Here is a 12,750-nt window from a genome sequence, read left to right on the forward strand (position 1 = left end):
AAACTATTCCTAAGTCCCAACAAAGGAATATATGACAAACTTCTCTCACTAAACAGAGTAGATCTGCGTCTTTTAACCGGATACCTTACAGGTCACTGCAGCCTGAGGTACCATCTAAATAAGATTGGTCTATCCGAGACCAATGTCTGCCGCTTTTGCGAAATGGACATAGAAAGCTCAGAACATGTGCTTTGTGAATGTCCTGCGTTGGGCAGACAAAGACTTCACTACCTTGGTGGTATCGTAGTATCTCCATGCAATCTTTGGAACAACAAACCCAAAACTGTGCTAAAATTTCTAAAAAGCCTAAAACTCTAGGGTTACAAAATAGGCCTTTCGCAATAGATCAGCTCTGGTCGCAGTGCGTAATGGCCTTCTAATAATAATAATAATAGTAGCATCTCTTGGAATAACACTCCAAAGTTTCAGCCAAATCGTTCTATTTCTTTGGGTTTGGTATTCGTTTGAATCGAGGAAGTCGAGTGATTGTCCTTTTCCAGCACGGTAACGGACCAGCTCTCGTCTCAGCAGTTGTGTTCGCAAAACTGAATCCAACTCGTTTTACATACCCCTATTCTTCAGACTTGGCTACAGAGGACCCCTCGGACTACTATTTGTTCCCCAATTTAAAGAAATGATTGATGGAAGAAAAGAGGAAGGAACGAGCAGGTGATTGCAGAAACAAATGGCGGAGGTGATTGCAGACTTGGATAAATCCTATTATTCGTGAGAGATAAATAAACTAGAAAATCGTTGGACGAAGTTTGTAAGCCTAAAATGACGAAAAATAAAAAAGGTTCACCCCAAACAATTAAGTAGTTTTTATTTTTGCAAGAACTTTTCAAACGACCCTCGTATTCCCAAATTGTTTTTCAAATCAAATATTTAGTTTTCTAAAATTGTTTTCCAAAGAAGTTTTTTTAAGAATATGTTTTATACAATATATTATTAAAAAAATTTTAATTTTCAATTTTATTTGATGTTAAAGAAAACGTCGATAAAATCACAGAAATAAACCAAGTTGACCGGTATGTTTGTAGTCGTAGCATCGCCCAGGAGCTAAATATCGACCATAAAACAGCTTTAAACCATTTGCGTAAATGGATTCTATTTCACCAAACAAAATTTTCAAAAAGATAGAAATAAAGGCTTTAAAAGCAAAACGTTTCCCAAGAAATGATACTACGATATTTCATAAACCCGCCAAGTGATTTTTCATGGAATTGTTGTACACACAAAAGTTTGCTATTTTTAACTATTTTTTGTTATCTAATCTTAGATCCACATTTTCTGGTTTTTTTATTGTTTCTCCAATTACTAGAACTGTCCCACTGTAACTCATCACATCGTACAAAATTGGTTTAACTCTTTAAAAAATTACACTTTCTCACTTTCTCACACTCAAACAAAAAAATAATAATAAATAATAAGTTAAAAAATACATCTCTCCTGGCCTACGACTGGAGGTAGCAGAAAAATAAAAACAACGTTAAGTGCTCAACCGAAAAATCTCTTGAATTAAATAATTGAGCCAATTTGTCGCCAAACACTCTCCCACTGCATTGTAGCAAATTATACATACAGATACGAAATTGTGAGCTTGTAACACTCGGCCCCCATCTGTCTACAACTGCACCGATGTCTGTGCCAAACACAAATAACTAAACTCGCATTGGCTTGTTTATTTGTTTATTATGCCTTATATTAAATAAAAAATTATTTGTTATAATATATGAAGAAACTTGTATTTACTTTATGACAAGAAGTTTTGCGTATACAGACAATTTTCGTGCTTAAAATTTAAATTAAGATTTTCCGCAATATTCTACATGCAAATTTTCCACAATATTCTACATACATTTGTATTTAAACATACATACAATTTTATTCGTTTTTGATTTTGTTGTTGTTGTTAATTTTCACTAAAAATTAATCATAACATAGTCTGTGCGAAAACCGCGTCTATCGATCGCGTAAATGTTGTCCGCTTGGCATTCGTAGTAGCCTGTGTAATAGGAAGTAAGAATAGAGTTAAGAGAGTTTTTGAAAATTTTAGAATTAGTAGATATTTTAAAAGATTTAAATGCAGCAACAATAAATATGCATGTTTGTGTACCTGCGTCCATTTGTGTGGTCGGATCGATTTCCATTTTCGATTTTATGATATCCGCATCGATGTGTGACTCGTGCACCTGTAAAGGAGAGTTGAATTTTGATGAGTGAATGCAATTTAATCCAAATTATCAATTCTGTCAAACTGTCAATTCTGGAAGCATCCAAACATAAGCAAAAAATATCCGTTTTTGGTCACTGCTTAAACTCAGTTTTCTTCTTCTTAATTGGCGCTATAACCGCTTACGCGATTTTGGCCGAGTTTAACAAAGCGCGCCAGTCGTTTCTTTCTCGTGCTAACCGGCGCCAGTTGGACACACCAAGTCCTTCTCCACCTGATCTTTCCAACGCAGAGGAGGCCGCCCTCTTCCTCTGCTACCACCAGCTGGTACCGCATCGAATACTTTCAAAGCCGGAGCGTTTGTATCCATTCGGACGACATGACCCAGCCAACGTAGCCGCTGGATCTTTATTCGCTGCGCTATGTCTATGTCGTCGTAAAGCTCATACAGCTCATCGTTCCATCGTCTGCGATATTCGCTGTTGCCAACGTGCAAAGGTCTTACGCAGAATCTTTCTCTCGAACACTCCAAGCGTCGCTTCATCGGATGTTGTCATCGTCCAAGTTCAGTTTTAAGTAAAGCTTATTTGAAACAAAATTTTGTTTTTAACTCACCTGGAAGAAACGATGCTGATACAATTCAGCTCCATCTTTGAACCAAGTAATTGTGGGACGCGGATTGCCTATTAAAAATTAACCATATTTTAAAATTAGTTTCCCATACAGTAAAAAACATTTTTCTAAGAAATATTTATAAATTCTTCACCGTTACCAAATTCTAGTGTACCAAAGAAATATCTTAACTTACTCCATCCAACACTTCTGCCTATCTTAGCCTTTTTTGGCTATCATACCTTTCATCAACTTACCCTGAGCCATGCAAAAGAATGTGATTTTTCGTCCCAGCGTATAATCCAATTCAAAGTGCGATGATTTTATTATCTTTGCACCCTAAAAGCATTGCCAAGTTTTTTAAACTACTCATAAATAGGCAAAAAATATATAAATTCTTATTTTTACATTTTCGTGATCGTAATAATTGACCGCATCCTGTGAGCGATGTTGTATGACAACGGGCTTTTTGCCTGTGTAATTTCTTCGCAATACGCCGCGTGCGCCGACGGTGCCTGTGAACAGAGAGAGAGAGGAGAATGAGAGCGAAAAAGATATATAAACGAGTGAATTGTAGATAAATTTGTGTGAGAAATGGGGTGGGAAAAATTTTAAGCATAATGGTAAAATTAAAAATTTATATTTTTAATAATAAAAGAAAACTCCAGAAATGAGATTTATAAAAAAATATAAAAAAAATTTTTTTTGCAAAATTTCAAAATAATTTGACTAAAACTAGTTGTTTTCAAAATTTAAAATTTTTCCAACAAATTTTGTTTGTTTAAATTTTTATTTCCAAATATTAATTATATTCAATCAAATACTTCAAAATTTATTTATAGTACAAATATACACATGTTTTTTGTGTAATTTTAAAAATAATGGAAAATCACAAAATGCCATTTTTACAATTTTTTGATAATAAAGGAAAACTCCAGAAACGAAATTTCAAAATAAAATATAAACATTTTTGCAAAAATTTAGGAAATTTTTACTAAAACTAGTTTTCAAAATTTTCAATTTTTCAAAATTTAAAATTTCCCTAACTAATTTGTTTCTGTCAAAATATTTAATATGCAAAAATTAATTATTTTCAGTCAAATATTTAACGATTTTTTTATGGCAAAAATACATGTTTTTTTAATATAGTTTTTTTTCTAAAAACGTTATAGTTTTTCAACAAAAGAAAAGAAATCCAATTTTATCGCTCCATATTTTTCCAAAAATAGTTTTTTTGATAATTCGCCTTTTTATCAAAAATATATATTTTTTAATATCATATATATACGAAATTTTGCTCCATAAATTTTTATATTTTCTAAAAGAAAAAAAAAAAAACAAAAATAGAAATTTAAAATTTTACTACAATATTTTATAGAGGTTTTAAAAATAAAAAAATGCACAAAAAATGTTTTTTCGAATTATAAAATTTTCCAGAGATTAAATATTTTAAGTGAATATTTATAATTACTTAATTTTAATTTAATTAATTTTCCTAACCTCAAATCAGACGTTAAAACATATCCTCAAAAAATGTCAAAAATACGTCAACGCGACCAACGCAAACGATACGAAACATAAATAATAATCAGTACAGAGCTGATGGTCTCGGTAGCTAATGCTGAAATAAATCTTGGAGTATTGGTATTTATACGAGAAGGATCTTAATAATAGTAATACAGTGCACTCGCGATAACTCGAACTAATTAAAACAGGCGCTGTTCGATTTATCGAATTTGTTCGACTTATCAATTGAGTGTGCTATGTTAAAAAAACAGTCATCGATATCGATTTTTTTCAATTAAATTTATTTATTTATTTACATATGGATATGAACATGAATATGTTTAAAATAATTAATTCGTTTCAATATTTTTCAACAAATATTTGGCAGTCTTTGTGTCAGTTACACAAAAAAAGTCAGCTTTAACAGAAAAGTTAGGCCGAAAAGAAAGTTGTAATGTGTGTTTGTCTTTTCTTGCCTGCAGCAATGTTGAATATGACTTTTTCACGCAGCAATTGAAGAGTGTTAACCTTTGCGGGGCTTACTTGTTCAGTTGTGGCCCACTGAATTACCTTATTGAAAGAGCTAACTGCCTCCTCAGATGATATCCGCTCACATGTCTCAGTTGTGTTGTTTAACTCAGACTCAGAATCACTAGATTCAATTATTACTTCTGTGTCGGTAAATTCGGCACCATCATTCCATTTGTTAACATCATAAAGCGTAAATTCGACCTGTAAATTATGTTTTTCAAGATGAGTACACTTATTGGGTAATTCTTTTTTCTTTGGGACAGAAACCATTTGTATAAAGCGGCTTTCATTTTAGGAAACTCAGAAGCTTTTAAAGTTCTCCTCTTCCCAGGACCCAAAAACGTGTTGTTTACTGCTTTTAAAATTGCCTTGTCTTTCTTTTTTATAAGACTTATGGTGGACTTGGCTACCCCATATTCCTTCGCTAGAGAAGTAACACTACATCCACGTTTAATTTTGTTAAGGACTTCAGCCCTCTCTTTTAATGTTAAACACTTCAACCTTTTACGATCCATTACTCACATGCACTGATACACTACAAATGACAAATTTAAAGCAATTTGGTCAATGCAAGATGTTGTTCCCAGAAAACTAACGGGATATTAACGTCGAAATATTCATATGGACAATACACTAGTATACATATAATTTATATACATATACTATTACATATGTATGTATGTACAAAATGTACATGTTTGAAAAGAATGTGTGTACAAATAAATTTGTTTTTTTGTTCGAGTTATAGCGCTTTAATATTGTTCGAGTTACAAACTAGTCAATAGGGAAAAAAATGTGTTCGAGTTAGCACGTCGTTCGACTTAGCGGCTATTCGAGTTACCGCGAGTGCACTGTAATAATTAATTTTCTATAATTTTATTCGAAAAATAACGTTTTTTGGAACATATATTTTTCAACATTTTTTTTTTTCAAATATATTTAAATCTATTTATTTAATTAGTTTTTCCTAAAATATTTTTTTCGAAAAATTTTATTTCATCAGAATTGTGCTTATGTGTTATGAAAGCACTGATTTCAAAAATTCATTTTTTTAAATAAGTTTTTTGGAAAAAAAACGTTTTCTGTATTTCTAAAATTATATATTTTTTTATATTACAATATATTATAATTTTTTTATAATTATATGAAAGGAATGACTTCAAAAACTATTTCTTTATTGTATTTCTAAAAGTTTCTTTTATTTCTAAAATTATATATTTTTTCATATTATATTATATTATTAGAAACTATTTGAATGACTTCAAAATATTTTTTTTTTAATTTTTAAAAAATTTTTCAAATTAATTGATATTAATTTTTTTGGTAAAAATACTTTTCCTGTATTTCTAAAGTTATCTATTTTTTCATATTATATTATTAGAAATTATTTGAATGACTTCGAAATTTTGTTTTTAATTTTATTAAATTGTTTCAGATTTATTTATATTAATTTTTTTGGTAAAAATACTTTTCCTGTATTTCTAAAATTATATATAATATTTTTTCATATTATATTATTAGAAACTATTTGAATGACTTTCAAATATTTTTTTTTGATTTTATTAAAATTTTCAAAAATGTTATTTTCTTAAAATAATTTTTTTCGAGTTACTTATGTATTTTTATATATGTATATTTCCCTAATAAATGACTTTACAGCAAACAATTGTTTTTTTTTAAGTTTTGTGAGCGTATATTGAATACAGAACGGTACCTGGAATATTTATGTTCTCAATAAGTCTTCAAAGTACAATACAATAAAAAATGTTAATGCTGTAAGAAGTTATTTATTTAATTTTTTTTTATTATTAGATACTTCCCACGCTTTTTTGATAGCATTTTGATAAAATTGTTTTTAGCTTTAAAATGTAGGTAATAATTTTTAATATATATATTTTTTTTTCAATATTAATTTAATATTTTTATTCATATATATACGTGTGTATGTATGCATGTTAATTGTACTTTGTTTCACTTACGTTGCGCGTCGCTGCTGCACAGCAATAAAAAATTGATCAGTAACAAGCAAATGTGAATAAAACTGCCGCTACAAGCAATGCGCATTTTATATTTTATTTTATAGTTGAATTTATGGAAATTTTTTGTAATTATTTTTGTCTTTTATATTTGTGGTTGAATTTATTGAAATTATTTGTAATTTGTATTTTTGTCTTTTATATTTGTAGTTTAAATTATTGAAATTTTTTGTAATAATTCTTGTCTTTGCACCTAATTTTAGGTAGCGCAAAATGCTTTCCAAAAAGGCAAAAGACTTTTATTGCTGCTGTTAGTTGGGTTTAATTTAAATTCTCTTTGCGCTTTGTATAAAGATCTTATGCTTTTAAGTGGGAAATAGAGTCGCTTTTATGTTTTTTGGAAATAATTGATTAATGTATCTTTGCTTTTCGATCTTTTTGCAGACTTTTTTATTTTTAACTTTTTATTTACAATTTTTTTACATAGATTTTCGTTTTGTTTTTTCCTTTTAATAACGTCCAATTTTCTATTTCGGTTTCTAATTATATTTTCAACTTTCTTCGCGCGTAAAGAGTGATGTGTTAGCTCAGAGGCATGTTCCTGCAACTACTGACCACGCGAAATTCACAATCAAACTGTGCGCCATCATCGTCAACAACGTCACTGCCACGAGCCTTTCCACCGTTCGCCTCCATCGCGTCAAATCCATTAATCTCCATTGCGGCAAACCTCCACCTATGCTACAGTAACCTGCCCCGTTCCCACAATTTGAATTGGCGCATTGACGAATAACCGCTTTAGTGGCATACACAACATTGTATTCTATGGGTTGCGGTTGTTTACTCTCGGGGCACTAAATTAATAAATTGCCTCTAGCCCAAAAAAGACAAACTTTGTTTTTTTGCACCCACTCATGCACCCTACTCTGGGATACTCGAGCACTTGGTGTTGTTGTAGTGTGGTGGTGACGATTTGACGCTGGAATTGCATTTGTGTCACTGGTTGCTTTATGAATTTGTTTACTTTGTTGCAGATTCGCGAAAAACGATTTTTATTTGGGCCCATTGTCTGCATTCAAACACAAAGTTTTGCAGATATATATATATATATATATATATATATATATATGTATACTGATTCATAGCATTTTAATATATGTATATGGCATTATACTTGTATGTAGGACATTCTGTTTGGACATTCTGCCATCATTCATATTTTGTTTGTATTCATATTTTTATCAACAATAATATGGCCAGCTGCTATTGTTCCATATTTAGATACTTTTTTATGGTTATGCCTGGGTTTTTACCTCCATTACCTACAATTATTTACATGTGTTTTTATTCTTTCTGAATTTCGTTTTAGTGGCATGTGGAATGTCCCGTATGTGTCCAGTGTTTATCTGATTAAGAGCAGTGCATTCAAACATATCTCGTATCACCATCGCGACTATGACCCCGATATGGCAATGTGCGAATCACTACGGAGAGCTGTAAGTAAAAATAATTTATATAAAAAACAGAACATACACAAGTATGTTTGTATGTATTTCTGCATATACGGGCAACTGCCCGAATAGCATTGAAATATGATCAGATAGCGGGGTATGGCCATTGCTTTCACATTTTTCTTGGTTTGTTAGTTGTGCACTTTAAAGTTATAAAGGGATTTCCAATAACAGGTGTTATTTAGATTAGATTAGAGATGATTAACGATTTTTTATGGAATTGGATGGTATTGATCTGGGCAACGTTTATTTTCAACAAGACGGCGCTACGTGCCACACAAGCAACGAAACCATTGATCTTTTACGGGAAAAGTTTCCGGACCGTGATATCTCTCAAAGAGGTGATAACAATTGGCCACCGAAATCTTGAGATTTAACACCTTGTGACTTTTTTCTTTGGGGCCACGTGAAAGCGAAGGTCTACGCCAACAGCCCAGGATCGATTCAAGACCTCAAAGATGGAATTCGTGGGGCTATCGAGGACATAGAGCAGCCACTTTGCGATTCGGTTATGGATATTGTCCTGTAAGCGTGGTCGTGGTGGTCATTTGCCTGATGTTATTTTCCACTATTAACGGCATACCTTTCTCTTTATAATGAAATAAACATCCGATCATTTATATTAAAAATAACATTTTTCTTTGAATATCAAAATAACATCTCTTATTAGATAATCCTATATATAGAAATAAATACCTGCGTACGTATGTATGAATGTATGCATTTGTGTATGTATGATATTCCAGTAGGTTTCAAGGCACTAAAAGTTTTAGAAAGGCAATCCTAGGATGTAAAGAGAAGTTCTTATTCCTATTCGGCGCTAGTTAGGTTACGTGAAATATTGGCGCATTACGATGCCTTGACAAACCTTTGATACACGTATTACAGGCTCTGCGAGTGTAGGCTAAAATGGATTAAAAAGGAAAAAAATTAAAAAATACGCAACTAAAACAATGAAATTAAAAATTAAAAATTTTTTGCTGCCAAAGTTCAACTCGATTACAAATTTTATTCATCATAATTCGTTCTCAACATGACAGTCCCTATTCCTGATACAAATTTTCATTATTTCTTTTCGATTTTTCGACTGATTAAACAATGCCATCGATATGGATTCGAAGTATTGTTATGTTGCTCCAGGTCCAGACGGCATCCCTGCTGAAGCTCTCAAACTTGTGGTTGAAAGCCGATCAGACGTGATGCTTGAAGTTTACAATGCATGCATTGCGCAAAACATCTTCCCCAAGCTGTGGAAAATACACTGGCACTGATCAGTAAGGTTAAAGGCGACCCAGCGCAACCGTCAGCCTGGCATCCGCCTTGCATGCTGGGCAGTGCCGTGAAATTGCTTGAGAAACTCATACAGCGCAGAATTGCAGAGATTGTTGAGAGTGCAGGAAGATTGCCACCAAGGCAATACATTTTCCGACGCAATAGAGGAGGTGGTAAGAAGCGCAAACCGCACTCATCGCAGACGCCACTACCCGAACCTCATCGCCGTCCTGGCAACGCTTGATGAACGAAACGCCTTTAGCAGCTTACGATGGATAGACATTATAAAGGTACTACGAGAAAGGTTTCGAATACCTACATAACTGCTAAGGATTTTCCAGAGCAACCTGAGTGAGTGTGAATTGCTGTACGACACCAGATGGCCAGGAAACAAAAGCGGTAACGTCTGGTGCACTTCAAGGATCTATTTCGCGGCCCCGATCTCTGGAATCTGAGCTAAGACGAGATGTTGGGCATAGAAATGCCAGAGAATACATATCTAGTGGAATTCGCGATATAGCGGCGGTCATACCAGCCCAGGAAACTGAGGACGCTAAGCGGAAGCTGAACCAAGTTATGATAACAACGCAAATATGGCTTAAGGACCACGACCTGGGACTCGCCAAATATAAGACCGAAGTCATCCTTATGACACGAGGTCACATGCTACTCGAGGTCTGCAAGCAAATAGGAGGGATCGTCTAGGGGGATCGATGAAGATTAGAAATTACCTAAATAATAATGCTCTTAAATGATTTTCCCGGTAAACGTGTATCTACAGTGCAGCTAATATTTATAAGGATTGCTTTACGGTGGACGAAAAAGTTGAGGGAGCGATCTCTTCAATAGATCTTAATACAAATGAAAGCAGGATGAATTAAATAAAATACCCAGACCGCAGGACCATCACCAGACCCGGCCATCGTTCAAGTTAGTCATTCAAGTATAGTTGTAGTCTTAACAGTCAGCTCTATTATTTATTGTGTGAGCTCTACTTAAAAGTTAACTTTCTTAGGTTGAGTTGGGTGAGGTTCGATGAGCTCTCCTTTAGAATAATTCAGAAATCACTCGGTTGCGAAAACCTGTGCGCAGCCTGCTTGATTTTACTCGAATGCCCTGTACGCTCTGTCTGAGACCCTTTTCTCATGCACGCGCCTACTTTCTTATTTTAAAAATAAACTAACTGCATTCAACTTTAGTCTCACAGCGTTTATAAGTTTGTTAGCTGATACTACCACGAAAATTTAGCCATACTGTAATATGTAATAATGTCGTTTGTTTTATTTTTTACAGGGTGTCTTCATGTTTGTCACCAATCAACATGTCTATGGTCATTTAGTGAATGCTGATAAATTCGATACAACTCTTGCACGTCCCGATTTTTACGCATTGTTCAGCAACAAATACGATTGGCTGAAGAAGTACATACACCCCAACTATTTCAAATACTTGGAACCCAATGCGACCATAGAACAACCGTGTCCGGATGTGTTTTGGTTCCAGGTGGCCACCGATGCCTTTTGTGATGATTTGGTTGCTATTGCGGAGCATTACGGGAAATGGTCGGACGGCAGCAATAAGGATAGTAGGTTAGAGGGTGGCTATGAAGCGGTGCCCACACGAGACATACACATGAAACAGGTGGGACTTGATCCACTGTGGTTGAAATTCCTCGATTACATTGTGCGTCCGCTGCAGGAAAAAGTATTTACGGGCTACTACCATAATGTAAGTGCCGGAGTAATGAGTTTGATATTTGGAAAAAAAGTAATAATAATGTGACATCATTTATATTTCTCACTGACAGCCGCCACGCTCGCTCATGAATTTCATGGTGCGCTATCGCCCGGACGAACAACCCTCACTGCGTCCACATCATGATTCCTCGACATACACCATCAACATTGCTTTAAATAGTGTGGATGTGGATTATGAAGGCGGTGGCTGCCGTTTCCTACGCTACGACTGTCAGGTCAATAAGACACGCAAAGGTTGGATGTTTATGCATCCAGGTCGTTTGACGCACTATCATGAAGGATTGCCGGTGACTAATGGCACGCGTTACATAATGATTTCATTCATTGATCCATAAATGTCGGATATGCTGAGTGGACCAGCTAATGGATCACATCTATTTAGAATTTAAGCACAAACTGCCATTGGCATGCCCAAAGATTACATTTAGTCGTTTTCTAGCTGATTTCTTTATAATGACGCTGCCAAAAGCCTTCTTAGTTATCAAATCGAATTGTAAGAGACTACATAATTCTACGCAACCAAAAAAGAACAAAGTCGTAAAAAACACTATATATAGAAATCATATCATACAAACTTTATGCAAATACATGCACATATACATACATATTAACACTTATTATAAACAAACGTGAAAAACTAGTTGCACGCATTCCGTGCGTACTTTGCTGAATACTCGTCATTATGAATGAATTTATATTTTTCGAAACCAATTAACCAATATACTCTTGTCTACAAATGAAGCTACTTAAACAATACATATAAACCAAACTGTCCCAATGATTTGAATCAAGTAAAATGTAGTAACTTTTTACAACAGCCGTATTTTATATTTACTTTGCCAGTTAGCGGAAGTATGTGTTTGATGAATAGTGATTGATTAATAAGCAATAAATGAATAAAAAAACATATTTTATGTATGAATGTAGAGCTGGCATTTTTTATATCTATACTCCCAACTGATTAGCGGAGGGGTTCCTAATCTTGCTTTATACTGCGACTCTGTTTTGATGGAATTAAGTTTTTTGCGTCGTGCTTCTAAAAAAATACCAATACCTGCATGTGATTTATAGGAGATATTTATTTATTTAATTTAGTCAAAAAACACAAACGTACTTACTGACTATTGCCTTAGTGCTAATATTAATAGAATAACAAATAAAATGAGCTAAAACTAAAATACAACCTGATTAAAAATAATACGATTATATTAGCCAACTAAATGCTGCACCAAAGAAGAGAATTAATTTTTAGTTATTATAAAATCTAACGATATGGTATTCGAGATCCCATTCAATTCGCGCAGAGTACGAGCTATAGGTGCATTGGATGCGAAATTCGTGTTGAATATCTTGAGATAAAAAGGGTGAGTGCTTCGTAAAGTTCGCGCCGGAATAAGAACACTGGTACCTTG

At 33.6% G+C, this 12,750-nt stretch overlaps 2 protein-coding genes across 2 annotated transcripts in view; one reads left to right on the forward strand and one right to left on the reverse strand.

The window, feature by feature from the left end:
- LOC128861005 (procollagen-lysine,2-oxoglutarate 5-dioxygenase) overlaps window positions 1–12,266 on the forward strand; it is a 41,255-nt gene extending 28,989 nt beyond the window's left edge. The window contains exons 9-11 of the mRNA XM_054098851.1: window positions 8,168–8,294; window positions 10,875–11,309; window positions 11,389–12,266. Coding sequence (XP_053954826.1) covers window positions 8,168–8,294; window positions 10,875–11,309; window positions 11,389–11,673 — 847 coding nt within the window. The 3' untranslated portion in view covers window positions 11,674–12,266. The remainder of the gene's footprint in view (window positions 1–8,167; window positions 8,295–10,874; window positions 11,310–11,388) is intronic.
- LOC128861008 (immunoglobulin domain-containing protein oig-4) lies at window positions 1,751–7,423 on the reverse strand. Its single transcript, XM_054098864.1, has 6 exons — window positions 6,802–7,423; window positions 3,194–3,300; window positions 3,043–3,124; window positions 2,789–2,856; window positions 2,117–2,192; window positions 1,751–2,005 (listed from the first exon to the last, which is right to left on the reverse strand). The coding sequence occupies exons 1-6, from the start codon at window positions 6,884–6,886 to the stop codon at window positions 1,923–1,925; spliced, it is 501 nt and encodes a 166-aa protein (XP_053954839.1). The 5' UTR covers window positions 6,887–7,423; the 3' UTR covers window positions 1,751–1,922.
- Window positions 12,267–12,750: the final 484 nt, after the last annotated feature.

Source organism: Anastrepha ludens, chromosome 4 (genome assembly GCF_028408465.1).
Source record: "Anastrepha ludens isolate Willacy chromosome 4, idAnaLude1.1, whole genome shotgun sequence".
Classification (NCBI taxonomy): Eukaryota; Metazoa; Arthropoda; class Insecta; order Diptera; family Tephritidae; genus Anastrepha; species Anastrepha ludens.